The sequence below is a fragment of the Pleurodeles waltl genome, chromosome 4_1 (assembly GCF_031143425.1).
Source record: "Pleurodeles waltl isolate 20211129_DDA chromosome 4_1, aPleWal1.hap1.20221129, whole genome shotgun sequence".
Taxonomy (NCBI): Eukaryota; Metazoa; Chordata; class Amphibia; order Caudata; family Salamandridae; genus Pleurodeles; species Pleurodeles waltl.
The window spans coordinates 915,168,083-915,185,701 of record NC_090442.1 but is presented as its reverse complement, the minus strand read 5'-3'; the positions used below and the strand labels follow the sequence as shown (position 1 = coordinate 915,185,701).

Genomic DNA, 17,619 nt, shown 5'->3' with positions numbered 1-17,619 from the left:
ACATCATATCCACCTAGTATTGAGACAGGACTCACGAGGGTGTCTTGTTCTGTACAATAGCTGTATCAGGAGAAAGAGTATCAGAAGTACGTTCCAAATATCCATCCAGCATAATGGAGCTTGCCAATAGTTCTTGACGACATTAACAAATCTAGATTAACAATGTAGTACGACAGTTGATGTTTGTAATTGTCTTTATTATATGGTAAATAAAAAGAGCTGTAAAAAATAGTGTAGTACAACAGTGCTATTCACTGTTGCCTTAGAGAGGCGGGAGTAAGGTTTCGGATCTCTCACTGGCCCTTTTATTTTTGTTGACATTGTTTTGTGTACTGCAGACTAGTCACCTTGGGTTTCAGTGCTGTGCATAAATTGACATTTCAAATTACTGTTACAGGTAGTAGCTTGCTTCATAGAGCAAGAAGGCTTTATCCCATAATATTTAAAGGTAATATGCATGAGGCATTTGAAATGAAGACGTTTGACATGTATATTTAAGGTTTACCCCTTAGCCAGGATGTTTTTCTTTTACTTACCTAGCTCTCTAGGTTGAATAATCTGAGAGTAAGAGCTTTCCTAATGGAAAAGGGCAAGGATTTCCAGAGAAAGTCTTTTTCCGAGTTGTGTAATGTGGAGCATTCTTGAATGGCATACTGACTGTTCTCACTTAGCATATATGCACTAGGCCAAACAATTAGACCTTAATCTCAATGTGAGTTTTCTCACTTTATTTTGCTGAAGATGATAAAATGTTTTGATTGTGCAAATTTGTCACAATATCTATTTTGTATTGCTTCAGCTAAAGGTATGTTGCCATTTGGTTGTTCACTGATTCTGTTGCTGGTAGGTGGTTCGTAACCTAACCTTGTAACAGCCTCCATTATCCAAGTTCCAAAAGTTAAGAGTAATAAGAACTGATACTACTTCCTTTATGAATGCTTCAGAAGTAACAAGCACTAATACTTCTTCTCATATGAATACTTCAAATGTGAACATTGTTTCGACCTTAATGTATAAACTGCTTCCTATCAGGGATGGATAGAGTGGAAACTAATTGTTGGGAGGCATGCCGGTTTCTCTGCACACTTAACTGAGGACCGTTTGATCCACAGGTATACAAGGGTATTACTTGACCACACATTGAATGATATTATGATGCCGTACAACAAACAGTTTTAGACTAACTGGTTAAAGATGTGTTTGGTGGGGGGGTCTATACTTTATTCACTCTAATATTATTTGTACTCACATGGTTGTTTCAATGATGATTCTTATTCAAATAGTTTACATATGATTAACACACAATAAGTGCTAGTAAGCATAACATGTCAAGGTTTGTGTATGTATGTTATATTTGGAGTTCAGAGGGTGGTCCCCTATATCTACCCTGTAAGAGCAAGGGGATCTCGGATATGTTAGACGGATTCTAAACAACACTTTCCTTTTGTAAGCACAGCATAGGGAAGTGGGTTGGAACTACCAATGCAAAAGGGATGTATATCAGAAAATCAACCACAAAAATATTGCTACAAAACTACTGTAGCAAGGTAAACAACAACAAACATTTAATAAAGATAAGTATTTATAGGTAAGTATAGATTTACAAATCTTAATTTCACATCCCTCAGCTTACCTCTGTGAGATTTTTTTATTTTCAATATTTTTGCTGTAAAACTTTTGTAGCGCAATATTAAGGACTCAATATTATGGTTGTATACCCTTTTCAAGAAAGAAGGTTCCACTTTGGGTGTAGGGAAACCAACAGGGTGTGAGCCCTAAAAGTGGGTGTTTCATGACAGTCTTGTGTTTCATAGCTGTCAGGACTTTGAGTCATAACCCCCTTTTGTTTCTGGATGAGTGGGAACATTCTTATGTCTTCAGTTCATTGCAATGTACTTTGGAGTGTTTGAGAGGGTCCCTTGTATGTTATAAACACATTTTTGAAGGACCATCTTGCTTCTAGAGGCTGCCGTCTTAATCAACCATCTCAGTGCCAACCACAAGTCTCACCAAACTTCAAGTTGAGACACCTATGCTTTGTAAATGTTAAACTGTCCCTTAGTGCTATGAGAAAGGCATCCTTCATTTGGGATATGTCTTCTGTAGATATTAGCACTATTATACACAGATAGAACTCTTGAAGACGCACAGCCTGATTTAGATCTCGGCGGATGCAATACTCTGTCACAACCATGACGGATATCCAGTCTGCCCTATTATGATCTCTATAGAATATAATGGGATTGTACTATGACGCATGGGATATCCGTCAAAAATGTGCCAAAGTATTCCCCTCTGTCAAGATCTAAATCAGGCCCAAACTTATTTTCAAGAATGGGCTAAAACTTAGTGTAAGATGGATAGCAATTCCAGGAGACTCACACATCTGCAACAATCTAGAGAGCTCATCTGTAGCCATCTAGAGAGTTTGTTGAAAGATTGTGCAAAGCAGCACAGTTGGAAGACCATCTGCACACAGGAACATCTTGATATGCTCCTCTCTCAAGTTATTTCAAAAGTGCTTGCTCGTTGATTCTGGCATCTGTACTTTAAATACCACAGTAATGTAATCTTAACATGTATCATGTGGGGCGTGAGGCATCAGGAAAATAATATTCTTTTGTAGGACTACAAGTTGTGCCAGTCTAGATTCCGGGGTGACACCGTGGAACTGTGGTGTTATTGTTTAATTATTATACCACTTGACAATCTCATGCTAAGAAAAATCATAACACATCCTTAGACCGGTTTTGAAACTTCCTTGTAAATTATGTTTTGTTTTCATACATTTGTATCTATGTATTTTTGTAACAGGCAGCTTCAAAAAAGTAAGTTGAAAGAAGTGAACAATAATGTGATACGTGACAGCCTTCAAAGGGATCTTGCTAAAGTTGTCCTGGCTCTGCATGAAATGAAGCAAAAGAAGGAGCAACAGAAATTGGAGATTGGCAGACTCACCAATATGGTCAACCAGACTGAAGACATCATGATGCAACTCCGCAAGAAATATGAAAATGCTGTGCAGGAGCGAAATGAGAGGTATTGTAGTACAGAATATGACAGATTAGCCAATGTTTTTTGTACAAGTGACTGTGCTTTCTATATGGCGGCTGCCAGTAGGTAGTTACAGTTAGGAACATTGGGCCAGATGTAGGTAGCTGTTTGCATGTCGCAAACTGCGAAAAACGCAGTTTGCGCCATGCAAACAGTCTAACGCGATGCACATCCCCAAATTGCGAGTCGGTACCGACTCGCAATTTGGGGATGCGACTCGCAAATAGGAAGGGGTGTCCCCTTCCTATTTGCGACCGCATCTCCATGCTGAGTTGCTTTGTGACCGCGAATGCGGTCGCAAACCAACTCGCAGTTACCACCCACTTGAAGTGGGTGGTAACTCATTCGCAAAAGAGAAGGGGTCTCCATGGGACCCCTTCCCCTTTGTGAATGCCGAAGTCCTATGGACCACTGCCTACTCTGAAAAAACCCGAAACCAAATGGTTTCGGAAGTTTTTCTTTTTGCAACTTGTTTTCCTTTAAGGAAAACGGGCTGCAAAAAGAAAAAAAAAAAAACTGCTTTATTAAAAAAGCAGTCACATACATGGAGGTCTGCTGTCTCCAGCAGGCCACCATCCCTGTGAGTGCATGGGGTCGCTATGGGGTCGCAAAATGCGACCCACCTCATTAATATTCATGAGGTGGGTCTTTGCGACCCAATAGTGAGTCGGAAGGTGTCTGAGACACCTTTCTGCATAAAAGTTTGCGAGTTGCAAATTGCGAGTCGGTATGACTCGCAATTTGCAACTCGCAAAATTTTACTTTGCTACATCTGGCCCTAGTTTTCATTGAAACATTGAAAAAGTGTTTTTTGACTTGGCTTAATCTTTTGCACAGTTTGACAAATCTTCACGAAATTCTAAAAAAAAAAAAAAAAAAGTGTCTGAGAAACTTGTTGTGCATAGGAAATTTTGGGGTGATCAATTAGGCGGGGTCTGAGAAGGGGGGGCAAAAAAGTGCATTTAGCATTTTAATTCTCATTGGGATTTTGAACACGATGACAGCCCGAACTGCTGACCGGAATTACACCAAATTTGGCAGAAAGCTAGCTTTTGGTTCAGAAAAAAGCCTTTTTGTTATTTAGCGTAAATCAATTCAGTAGTTTCTGAATTATTAAAAGAAAACCAAATTTGTATAGATGGAGGTGGGAAGGTTTCACAAATTATCCTGATCTCACGCAGAGATCTGATTGGCTGCCAACACTTTAACCAGGAGAAAAAATGAAACACTTCAACCAGGGTAGAAAAAATGGAAAAAAAAAACAAAAAATGAAAACTGTTGCCCTTCCCCCCCCTAGACTCGGCATAGCATGTCACGTCAGATCGAAAATAGCTGCAAAACTGCACATTCTGCTGTGATAAAAAAAAAAGCAAGGGCATCTCCTGCACTTGCTTTTAATAATGCCCCAGATAGGCCAGGTCTCTGGGGCATTGCCAAAATATAGGAGGGGTGTGCAGGGGCCCCCTCCTAGGGCTTATCAAAGCCCGGGGAGAGCCACCTTCCCCGGGACACTGTATATTATGTATGCCGGGGCCCCGCATGGCACTTCCCCATAGGCAATAATTTTGTATGTATGCAGCAGGCCCCGGAGACCGCCACCTCTGAGGGGCAAATGCTGTTAAATATATGCAGGGGGCCACCTGGGCCATCTGTGCCATCTGTGCCCCAGGTACTGCCACCTCCCTGGGGCAATCAATACAGTGTATGGGGACTGCCACTTTTCCGGGGCTCAAATAACTTAATGTAGGGGATCCATCGGAGTCCTGGCCCCACAGACCTTCACCCCCTGGGGCAAATGTATTTAAATTGATGCGGGGGCTCCGGGCAGCCCTCGACGCAGTCCTGGGGACCACCACCTCCCAGAGGTTAATGTAATAAAATGAATGGAGGGCCCACAACCCCCTCTTCCCTGCAGCCCAGGGGGCCACCACCTCAATAGGGCTCTAATACATTAATATAGAGGGTCTGTCGCAGACCCTGGGCCCCGGGGACCATGCCCTCCCCAGGGCAAATGTATTTACATTAATGCGTGGAGGGCTGTGTGACCCCACTGGAACCCCAGGGATCGCCACCTCCCATGGACAAATGTTATAAAATGAATATGTGGTCCTGCGCTGCCCCCTGCAGCTCCAGGGTTCACTACCTCCCCTGGGCTCCAATACATTAATATAGGGGGTCCATTGTGGACCCCGAGGACCACCCTGTGGCAAATGTATTTAAATTAATGCATGTGGGCCCTTGCAGCCCCACCGGAGCCCCGGGACCACCACCTTCCCAGGGAAAAGTTTATAAAATGAATATGGGGGCAGGCGCTGGCGCTGCCCCCGGAGGACCACCCCCTCCCCGGGACTCCAGTACATTAATATAGGGGGGCCACAGGCCAGGCCCTGTGGGCTAATTCTCGACACGCATGGGCAAAGACCATGCGTGGCGCGGTGTTGGGTGGTTATACACGGTTGGCCGCAAGCCAGTATCTGTGGCCAACCTCCACCATGCACGATCATCGACCATGAGCAGTGGTGGTTGGATTAACAAATAATAATTAAAATTACATAACGTAAAAAAAAAATAGAAATTCACTGAAAAAAAACAAAGGTTACAAGAATGTTGTAGTTAGGAAATAGAATTTGTTTAAAAAACATTTTAAACGTACAAAACCATAGAAACTCAATAGTTATAGTCAGAGTTCTTTCAAGTAACTGTAACTCATGCCCTGAGGTAACTATAACTCGCGCCCTCGCCATGTACTGCTAATTGCCCCACATATTGAAACACTCATGACACCTTTGATAACATTGTTAATAATTTCACTGTAATATTTGCAGTAAAATGTTTGAGGTGAAAACTATGCATGGCAGAGGTGGGAATTATAGTTGCCTCATTGCATGGGTTAGAGTTACATGAAATAACTCTAACTGCTGAATTTCTATGGTTTTGTATGTTTAAAATTTGAACCCAACTAGATGGCCTAAAGTTAGTTAACAGCACAAGTTATAGTTTCTTCACATAAGTAGAACTATAACTACTGAATTACTATGTTTTTTTTAAACACACTTTATAACTATTTGAACATATATTAGCATTGTGATACAGCCTTTTTTCCCAGTTGGAAAGACAATTATTATAATATGTTGGTGATATCAGTGCAGTGCTAACGAGAATGTCAGGTCACAGCTTCAAAAGGGGAAATAATTAGGCTATACAATTCCATTTTGCCGCTACCACAAGACATTTTGTCTGTCATATTTTACAGTGAACATGTGGAATGCCCACCCACCCCACAAAAAGTGGACATCTTCCCTACGAACACATTCTCAGTGAAACATGCAGCTATGTAACCCGGTAATATGCAACATAATCATCAATGTCCCGGAATGTTGTGGAATATTAGAAACCTTTCAATATCCTGTGGCCCAGAGATCTGCACACTGTTGGGGGTCTGTGTCAGTCCACTCATGCTGGTGTGGTAGTGGCCGCAACAGGGAGACACCAAGACAAAATTGAGCCCAGGGTCTTCTGCCCCACAAAAGATTCAATATTATCATTGTCAGTATTGTGTAGGACTTTGAAGGACTCCGATATTGCATCCCACTCCATTGCAATTAGTTTCTTTCACAGACCCCTGTACTCTTCTGTGTGTAGAGCCGTGCTCTCCGCCAGTCCCCACCCCTCCACCTCCTCCCGCCATTGCATTATAGTAGGTACTGTTGCGGACTTGCACTGCATAGTAAATAGGCATTTAGCCAGCAACAAAGACAAGTCAGCAAATCACATCATCACTTTTGTTCCATTAGGTCGGGGAAACTGCCCTAATATACAGGATTCAACTGTATGCCAGGAATTCCTCTCAGTCAGATATACCAGTATGTCTTGGATCTGAGTTCAATAGGAGGATAAAGCAGGACAGTTCCAGAGCATACGTAATAATGTTGCTTTTGCAGCATTGCACCTGGGATACGCCGAGGTGGCCGCGGGATACATTATGTGTAGCCTATTAATTTAAATCTAGAATTACGAGACATTGTTTTGGGGTATGCCAACAGGAAAACCCATTCCTTGTCCCGGATCTCTCTTCCTAAATCTTCTTCCCATTTAGTTTTCGAGGGTGTTAAGGATACCAGTAAATGCTCCCAGAGGCCTCTATGTAGTCAACGTATCAGGTGTCTGCTGTGTACCAGGGTGTACATTGCTTGTATAAACTCGTGTGTTTGAGGTTCTGTGCCATCTGGGGCCCAGTACCACTTAATGTAATGAGTTCTATTAGCATGTGTCAAAAACAAGGAATTTGGTATATTCTGCTCGTTTATGAAATTGGTGTGGTTCAATAGTACGCGGTCCCCAAAGAATGCTCCTACTGTCCTCACCCTACCCTACCCCAAGTAGCATAGCTTAGGATGCAAGAGAACTCTGGCAGCCTTGTGTAGTCCCACCAAAGGTTTATTTGGAGCATATGTTAACATTGAGGCTGTATAGCAAATAGTCAGCTTCCAATATGTGAGAGCAATGCATAACAATAGAAGAACTGTACAAGGGGGAGGGTACCCGCGGCAAATCAAGCAATGGAGCCTGCCTTTATCTAATAAATTCTACAAGTAGCCTATCTCCTGTAGGTTCAGTCCGGCTAGCCAGTAGGAAAGCCTTTGTCCTGCAATATAGTAGGCCTTAAAATCTTGGGCTCCCATTCCTAGCCACTCTGAGGGCAGCTGCAGTTTGGCTAGGCTCACCCGTCGTCTACACACTAGATCTATGAGTAGTGTGAACAATGTCATAAAAATGGGCTGAGACCACTACCAACAAGTTCACAAAATAATAAAGAATATTTGGCAACATCACCATTTTGGTGAGCGCTAAGTGACTCGCCACAGATAATGGTAGCATGATCCAGAAGCGAATTTGGAATCTGAGGAAATGTATTGCTTTCTGCAGATTCCCATCTAATAGAACTAATCGTGTTCTATAAATTTGTATTCCTAAAGAACAGAAGGTGTTAAGTACTACAGGTATTACCACTTATCCAAAGTGTAACGTCTCTAGTAGTGATCCCCTCAAAAATGCAGGCATAGGATTTTTTACTGAAAGACCTGACTGGTCAGTGCAATCCAGCTGCCTCAGTTAAATTCCAAAAGAGATCTTACGTATGTAGTATTTATTACTTTAGTCCTACTGTACAAGAGGAAGAAAAATGTACTCCCTTGTAAGCTTTACTCTGTCTCCCTATCCTCCTATACTTCTATCAATCTGTCCTCAGTCCCACTCTCTGACTCATCCCAAACCCATTCTCCTACTATGATCTCCAAAATAACCCTGCCTAGGATTTTCTCTCCTCTACCACTACTGGCTCACCCCAAACCTTAGTTTACTACTATGATCTCCCAAACAACCAAACTAAATTCTCCCTCACTTATCTCACTGTTGTCTCATCCAAAACCCCTTCTACTATAATGATCTCCCTAACCCCTTTCTACAAACGCTTCTCTCTTCCATCTCTCCTTTACTTATCCCAAGCCTCATTCTATTACTATAAACTCCCAATTAACACTTCTAGATTATATAGATATATATATACACACACACACAACTATATAGATATCATGTTCCAATGTTGTTAAATGAAGCAGCGCACGCTCCAGTTCGTGCCAGCGTTTGTCCAACCGATACTCCAATTTCCAATGTAATCCAAAAGTATGCAGCACTCCAGGAACTTGAATATTTATCTTTATCTTCAATAATTAGTCTTTATTACTCCGGGCAGTCACACTTACATATTATGAAGCATTATGGGATATGTAGTTCACAACAATCATAAAACATAGTCACGTAAAATAAAACTTATTTGACAACATATGATTTGTGTGCTTCAGAATCCTATATATAATCCATTTAATCCAAATCATTTCAAAAAGTGATACAAGTAATAGCATATATTGCTTCATTGTGGGCAACATGGGTGTATACTGATGAAGGACTCATCCATTGTGACAAAAACCAGTTGGGTCGAAACAGATTTATGCAATTGTCTGGAGTAATAAAGACTATTTAAATACCGAAGTTCCTTGAGTGCCGCACACTTTTGGAGCTGCTAGATTTGCCACCTTGCAACTCGCAGTGATAATTATCACGTGACCAAGGCTGCTGTGTCAGTCGAAACGCGTTGTTTGTGATTAAAGGAATTCTGCTTTTCCTGGAGACCTGAGTGTGCGAGAAGTATTTCCTCTTTATATATATATATATATATATATGTGTGTGTGTGTGTATATATATATATATATGTGTGTGTGTGTGTATATATATATATATATGTGTGTGTGTGTATATATATATATATGTGTGTGTGTGTATATATATATATGTGTGTGTGTATATATATATATATATATGTGTGTATATATATATATATATATAAAATACAAAATGCAGCCTCATTTATACTATTAATTTATATACATTTACATTTTTGTGATGCAGAAAAAAAGAAGAGAAAGAAAGGTGGAATTATAGAACTGCAATGGAATGAATGCAATGGTAGCCAATAGGCTGCATTTAAAAGCATAACCGGGAAAACTGGCACTGTGACTTTAACACCTCAGAGGATCCTATGTATCCCATCATGCCCTACAGGTGACAGTTAGATCAGTTCTTTTTTTGAGCTCCTAGTGTTCACGGAAGCCTGAGATCTCCTATTTTTTGGCTTTTTGTTAAAAAATTATCTTCAAAAACTCCTTTTTTTATTTCTACTAAGAACCTTCGAGACTTACAATACAGAAGTGTCCTTTTTTGACAGAAAAATCCATCTTTTTCTGTGACACCATGACTTCCTTCATTGTGATGTGCCCTTCTTGTGGCAAAAAGAAGGCACTTCCTGAGACTCATCTGCCTGAAAAATGTCATAATTGCCAGAAGATGTCCAGGTGCACAACAGAGAGAAAATCCATCTCATTGGACTGCAGGAGAGAGGAAGAACAGCTTCAAGTAGCCTTGATGGTCCCAACCTGCCTCCAAGAAGCCCTCCACTCTCCCCAAGAAGACACCCAGTGGATTGCCTTCAGAACAACATGAAAAATGGTGTTCACGATCGAAGTTGAGCGGTATGGCATTGATGTCAGGGCAGATTCCTGTTTGTTCGCCGTCAGCACCAAGCGTTCATTCTCACCAATGCCACTTGATGTTGAGACAGTCTTCACTGGTAAGACCTCCGTCAATGTCAACCCAGCGTCACCTGATGCTGTTCAGGTCACCATCGACACCAGGATATCATTGGTCGACATCGAAACGTGCAACACTGGCCAAGTCTCCATCAATGTCAAGGCATCACTGTTTGATGTCGAGGCATGCAACACCGGCTAGGCCTCCGTCAATGTTGAAACATCACTCATCGATGTCGAGGCGTGCATCCATGTCAAGGGCATAGCATCACTCAACGTTGAGGCACATTTCTCCATCGCGGCAGCCTTCAACGTCGGAACAGGCTGCCTAGTCATTCAACATCCACATCAAGACCTAACCACCACTGTTGAGTTTGAGACCCTGGGCTAGACGGTGAACGCCTCTCATCTCTCTGTGGTCTCTATCAATAATGCCCTGAACCCTAGGAGGGCGTTCTGTGTCGACAGATGTTCAGATTGTGGCAGTGCAATCACTAAAGTTTTCATCTTGTGCACTCTCTGCACCCCCTGAGATACCCCCAAAAACTTTTTTCATGGTGGTTGGACAGTCTCCGCAAATGGAGGGTACAGAAAGGTCAAGGACCAGACTCTTCATGTACATACACTCTGTCCAGAGCTGCTTGACGCTCACCATCACTAAAGCAAACAACACCACCTGCTTCTCCTCGGGCTTCCACTTCACCTCACAGAGGAATGCTCCTGTAATTGAATCACCAAGGAGATCCAGAACACTGCTAAGATATAGGTCGAGGTCCAGAACAATAAGGACCAGATCCATTTCTGGGGTCCAGCGATCTTGCAGATCCAGGTCACCACATTGTTGACATAGGTCTCACATCTGGTCTACATCCTTCCTCTAGGTCGTCAGTGAGGGACTATTCACCTACACTGACACACGTCACCAGAAAGGGTCTCTGCAATGGATGATCTGTCAACGTTCAATGAAGTGTTTAGAGGTGCAGCCAACTTAAACATTTCTGCCCCCCAACATCTTCATCGATCATCTTTGAAACCTTGCATCATCAACCAGTGTCGAGACAACTGCTTTCTGTGGTCCCAGGCCTTCTTCAACCTGCGATGGACCTTTTTCGCACTCCGGCGTCTCTGCGAGCTGCTCCATGGTGCATGCTCAAAAAGTACAAAGAGCCTGATCAGGATCCGGTGTTTTTAAGGTCCCATCCACTACCAGACTCTGTGATTATAGCTGCGGCAAAGAAAACGCATGCTGTGACTGCTTCATCGTCTGTGCTTCCAGATAAAGACATCAAGCACATGGATGCTCTGGGTAAGAAAATGTGCGATTCTTTTGCATCCTTAATGAAGGTGGCTAGTGCACCTGCCTTGTTAGGGAGATACATTAGATCTCTCTGGGACTCCCTCTCTCGCTTTACAGAACGACTACGAAAGGAAGACAGGCAAGACTCCCAGGAGATGAGTGCAGGTAGGGGGGTCTGGTATCCAACCAGATTATCTGCTTGGCAGCAGATGCCTATGATTTGGCTGCACATGGATACTCACACAGCATACGCGCCAGAAGGCCCTCCTGGCTTTGCCTTATGGGCCTCAAACCAGAAGCACAACAAAACATTTTAAACCTGCGGTTCATTGGAAGCTCACTCTTTAAAATCCTGGCAGATGATGGAATGGCCAAAATTAATGCAGAACTTGATACGCTAAAAGCTGTCGGCCTAGAAAAGGGAAAAGATTTCTGCCAAAGATACAGGCCATACGATCGACCCTTTCAGCAAAGCGTTCCAACTCCTCATTGGCTCCTGTAACAACACCAACAATCCCGGTCTCCTTTCCACCCTCGCAGATTGGCTAAAGAAAGGGGAGTTAACCACCAGCAATCAGCTTCCTCCAAGACCCCAGCCAAGCAATGAGTCCTTGCTTCACCTTTCTCTGTTATCTAATGCGGTGGATGGAAGTATCACCAAACACCGGGACGAGTGGCGCTTCATCACAAATGACAATTGGGTCTTGAACATTACACAAAATGGATACTTTCTGAGTCAAGTCTCCTCCTCCACCTGCAAAAATATCATTGTTAGAAATAGGGTCTCTAGTTGGCAGTCAGTTTACACCCTGTTCAAGTAGGGATTCTCACTCTAGTCAGGGTAAAGGAGATACACAGTTTAGATAACCCCTTCCCACCCCGTTGGTAGCTTGGCACAAGCAGTCAGGCTTATCTCAGAGGCAGTGTGTTAAGTATTTGAACAAACATACACAGTAACACAGTCAGAACACCACAGAAGGACTCCACATCAGTTTAGAAAAATAGCCAATATGTATCTAAATCAAACAAGACCAAAACAACAAAATATACACAAGCAAAGATATGAATTTTTAAAGTAAAAAGAGTCTTAATCCATAGAAATCATTGGATGCGTTGTTTTAGCACAAAGTGCAAAAATAAAGCCGCACCGGTGAGCATGGATCTGGAAGAGCAAGCACCGGCTTGTGAGGCCGTGTGTTGATTCTTTCTCTGCCCGGTAAGCGATGCATCGATTTCTGGACAAGCAGCTTCAAGGCCTTACCGCGATGTTGAAGATTCTGGTGCACAGGTACGATGCGTGAAAAATCCAGATGAACATCAGTGATGACTCCGCTCTGAATTGGCGATGCATCGATTTCACCAGTGCAGCGTCAATTTTTCAGCCACGGGTCAGGTGCTGTGTCGATTTGTCTGCCGCTTGGCTCCAGTGCATGGATGTTAACTCTGGTTCTGCCAGCTTCTCCTTCCAGGGACCTGGGGAAAGGATATGGCACCACTTGGCAAGTCATGGGATCTCAGCAAGAGAGCCGAGGTGCTGGCAGATGAAGTCTTTGATGTCCCCAAGACTTCTTAACAGGAGGCAAGCTCGGTCCAAGCAGGTGGAAAATCTTTATAAACAGGATACACAGCAACACCCAGTCTTTGTCCTCTCTAAGGCAGAAGCAGCAACTGCCGGCCAAACATGCAAAGTACACACAGCGAAGGGACAGTCCTCCTCCTCACAGCTCTTCTCCTTGGCAGAGGTTCCTCTTGATCCAGAAGTGTTCTGAAGTTGTGTGGTCAGCAGTCCAATACTTATAATCATTTCTGCCTTTGAAGTAGGCAAACTTCAAAGGAAAGTCTTTGTAGTGCACAAGACCATGCCTCTTCCTTGCCCTGCCCTAGACACACTCTAGGGGGTTGGAGTCTGTATTGTGTGAGGGCAGGCACAGTCCTTTCAAGTGAAGGTGAGAGCTCCCCCCCTCCCCATCTAGCCCAGAAAGACTCATCAGGAAATTCAGGGCACACCTCAGCTCCCTTTGTGTCACTGTCTAGAGTGAATTTATAAACAGCCCGTCTGTCAGTCTGACCCTGACGTGTATTCGGCAGCCAGGCAGAGGCACAGAATGGTTAAGTAAATGCCCACTTTCAGACAGACAATCTAAAAACCAACTTTACCAAAACATTTATTTTCGAATTGTGAGTTCAGTAACCCCAAACTCCAAATCTCTATCTGCTCCCAATGGGAAACTGCACTTAAAAGTTATTTAACGTCAATCCTGATGTTAACCTATAGGAGATACAGGCCTTGCAGTAGTGAAAACTGAATTTGGCAGGATTTCACTATCAGGACATGTAGAACACACCATTATATGTCCTGCCTTTTAAATACACTGCACCATGTCCATGAGGCTACATAGGGGCCTACCTTAGAGGTAACTTGCAAGTAGTAAAAGGGAAGGTTTGGGCCTGGCAAGTGGGTATACTTGCCAGGTCACATGCAAGGCTCCATCTCACTTTGCCCTTGAGATGATACGAGGGAGGCGTGATTGAAAAGAAGTCTTCTGTCCATGAGGGGGAAATGCCCAGCGGACAGGGATCAAGACTTGACCAGAGCAGCGGTGGTGCAATAAAAGCACCCCTCATTCAATAATTTCCCATTCTGTTCACTTGTAGAGAAATGACTAATCAAATAGGACATCCAAACTCCTTCAGAAATATTAACAGTGCCAATACCCCTTTGATTACTTTGTAGGTTATAAATAAGGGACCAAAATATTTTAGAATTTGTATCCTTACTTGCACTTAAAAGATTAGCCCCAAACTGATTGAGATGAGTCTAATGGTCATCATAAATAACCTTCCTATAGTCTTTCCTATGTTCCTTATATCTATCTAATTAATTAATAGACACTCAGAGTCAGGCCTCTTCCTAATTGCCCTTGCTAATCTGTTACGCGCTTTCTTTAAACTCCTAGTTTCCTGAGAGATAGCAAAGGGCCGGAATGAGGTGCAATTACGAGCAGGTTGATGAAGCCTTGACCATAGGAAGGAAGAAAATTTATCCCGTAACTTAATTGGGGACATACAACCAGATCCTTCAGATTTGAAAAAATTAACACATTCAACCAATACTGTGCCGCTAGTAGAAGAGTTCCATTTTATACGCTTTAGTGACTCGGAACACACGCCGCCACCCACAACCCGCATGACATCATGAAAATGAAAACTTGATTTTATAGTTACAATTTCGGGACGGTGATCACTCTCACTCTGGGAGGAAATCAAAAACTTTTCAATAAGGGGAAACAATTTAATGTTGCACATAGTATAGTCCAAGTAGGAGTGGGATCGTCCGTCCGATGTTGTCCATCAGGGAAGGGGCATCATCATGTGAAAGGCCATGCTGTTCAGATGCATTACTACCTACTCTCCCAACGGACAGAGCGGGCAACCCTGGGGCCTCTTGTTCAGGGACTAACTGGCAATTACAAAGATCAGGAGCTTCAAGAGCTTCTACAGTGTCCTGAAACAGGTTTGTATTAAAATCACTAGTTATAAGGTAATCAGCACAGGGATATTCCTCAGCTAGATCACCCAGAATCTGCATCAGTCAAGACAGCCTCCCCCTTTTTTCCTTTGTTCCAGGAGATAGGGATTCAGATAATAGCACGGGATAGCCCGACTCCTTGTAAAGAATAATTATAGTATTCCAAGAGTGGAACATGTCTTTCTTGGCAAGAATGGACTGAGCTATTGAGGCGGATATTAATGAGACCAGGGTAGATTCCCCAGCTTGAGACCCCCTTGAATCAAGAAATTAAATAGAGGCAATGTCCGTAGAACCAATATTGCTCAGTTCTGAGATGGCCTTGAAGAGTCGTAAGATGTTCCCCCGTTCAAAATATCATGAGGGCCCCTTGAACGATATTCTGGTATAAACACAAGTTTAGTGGTTGTTTACTGTTCCACTGTGTTGAACGGGCCCAGAGGGACCCCCAGCCCCAGGTCCAGGGTGTCAATAGGAGAAGTTTGGTGGGTTGATGGCAGGATTAAAACTAGCTACAGTTAGTATCAGGAGGCAACTTATGAGAAATAGAGGGACCGATGCCCGAAACCTCGCCATCGGTAATTCCATGGACTGCTTTGGGGTTTAACAGAGTAACTGCAGTATGGACGCAAACTTCCAACCTGCTCCGCCGCCCCCATTCTCCGCCGTGAGCCAGTATGATCAGACACCCTGCTAAATTTGCCTTCCTCAGCTTGAATCGAAGGCTCCTTGTGGGGAAATTCAGTCTCCTGCAAAATAGTACTGGCCAAAGCGCCCTGCATGCGCTCACTGGATGGTAAAGAACTGCCCTGTATGGCCATCAGAGGGTTATTCAGCGGGCGAAGTCGCATTAGGGACCTCCTGCGGCTGCAGCAGCTGCTGTGCCTCAGGTCGAACCGACAGTTGAGCATTTTTTGGGGACCCTCCGGGAGGTAGGCTCCACCTTTTATTCAGTTGTTTCTGGAGCCTTTTTTCCCCTTTTACTCAATGGTTGCTGAACTACACAATCAGCTCCTGGAGATGATGGATGTGTTAAATCAGGTTGTGGCGCAATGCAAGAATAATGTGAGAGAACAGGCTCCAAAGGATCGATTCTAGCAGAAACACAGTTGGCTGAAATGTCATGCTCCCAGATTCCATTGACAACTGGCTTGGGGGTGGGGGTTTGGTGACTGTTACACTCTTTGCTTGAAAAAAATGGTCGTCCAATGTTTAGTTTAGTTGGTTTCCAAGCCGAATCAGAATGGAACCTTGGATTCAGCAGGGGCACTGGAGGCACAGGAGCTGCAGAGAACCTCTAAATTTCAGATAGAGCCGAACTCAGAAAGGTAGGCAGAGAGGATAAACTTTCAATAATTGGGGAACAACAGCATGTTGCTTGAACAAAATTGGAGCTTGTTTGGGCTGTAGTAATAAGCGGTTTAAATGTTCTATTTTGTGGTCAATCCCACCTACATACGTGGCCAATGTATTCAACACATCAACTTGGACATCCAGCTTATCAGAGTGATAGTTCAGTCAGCACAGTGGATGGGAGGGTTTGCAAAAGCAGAGCCACTTACAGCGGTCTTGGAGATAAGCATAGAATTGGGTTCCACCTCGGTGCCACCCATAATTTCATTTTGAAGGCAGGAAAGATCAAGAAGCGATTGATCATTGAGCTCGTGGTTGATAAACTCAACTTGAGAGCTACTGTCACCAGCCCCACTGGATGACCCCGTAGGTAGCATCGGACGAATGCTGCCAGTTGGACTATGGGTCCATTGTGCTACCGGGGGACTGGTTTAGGGGGCGTTACTGCAATCCTGTAATCGATCTTGACAACTGGTGACCTGCCCATCCTGCCAATAACAAGCTGCTGGGGAAGCAGCTAAAGAAGTCACCCACTCTCTGGCATCAAAGGAATGGTCACTTGGGATAATGATTGGAGAGAGCTCATGCTTCTACGGAATTGCAGTCGGCTGGCCCTCCTGTGACACTAAAGGTCTCACTTCGTCTTGAGAAGCTGACTGAGGAAAAGCAAAGACCCCAGCCTCAGGGGAGATTGATGAGCACTGAAATTTCACAAAGATACCTAGTGAAGCAGGACGATTAATTAATGCAGCTGTTATCAGAGATCCAAACACTGCAGATGAGGCATCCGTAACTACAGTCTACGAGGTTTCACCCAGACCTGACGCAGGCTTGATATCTCCACCATTCGCTTTAGATTCCAGCTTAGGTTTCTTCTTAAAGTAGGCCAGTAGATTTCAAAGAGCATAAGTGTGATGGATTAGCGGCAGGGAGTTGAGAGTTAAAAACTGCCAAGTTGAACAGATCAACAACCAATAAAGAATCCTCATCCCCAAGATGCCAACTTCACAAACTGTTCCTGATCCAAGTTCCTTTAACCAATTCCTCATGAAGGAAAGATTCAACTTACCAACTATTCTTCCAGGCCCTTCAAGCCTTTCAGATGCAGGGCTGATTGACCTCTTTTCACATCCAAGATGACTGCTTCTGTTTTCCATGAAATATGTCAGTTTTGTTGGGGGAACGACATGCCAGTTTTCAGTTGGGTTGTGCCAAATAGAGACCCCCATTTCTAACATCCTCTG

General features: G+C 43.5%; 1 protein-coding gene across 1 annotated transcript in view; it reads left to right on the top strand.

Moving 5' to 3' along the window:
* Positions 1-17,619, top strand: part of CCDC146 (coiled-coil domain containing 146) — an 897,036-nt gene that overhangs the window by 568,671 nt on the left and 310,746 nt on the right. Inside the window, exon 14 of the mRNA XM_069229681.1 lies at positions 2,815-3,039. Within this exon, the coding sequence (XP_069085782.1) occupies positions 2,815-3,039 (225 nt within the window). The remainder of the gene's footprint in view (positions 1-2,814; positions 3,040-17,619) is intronic.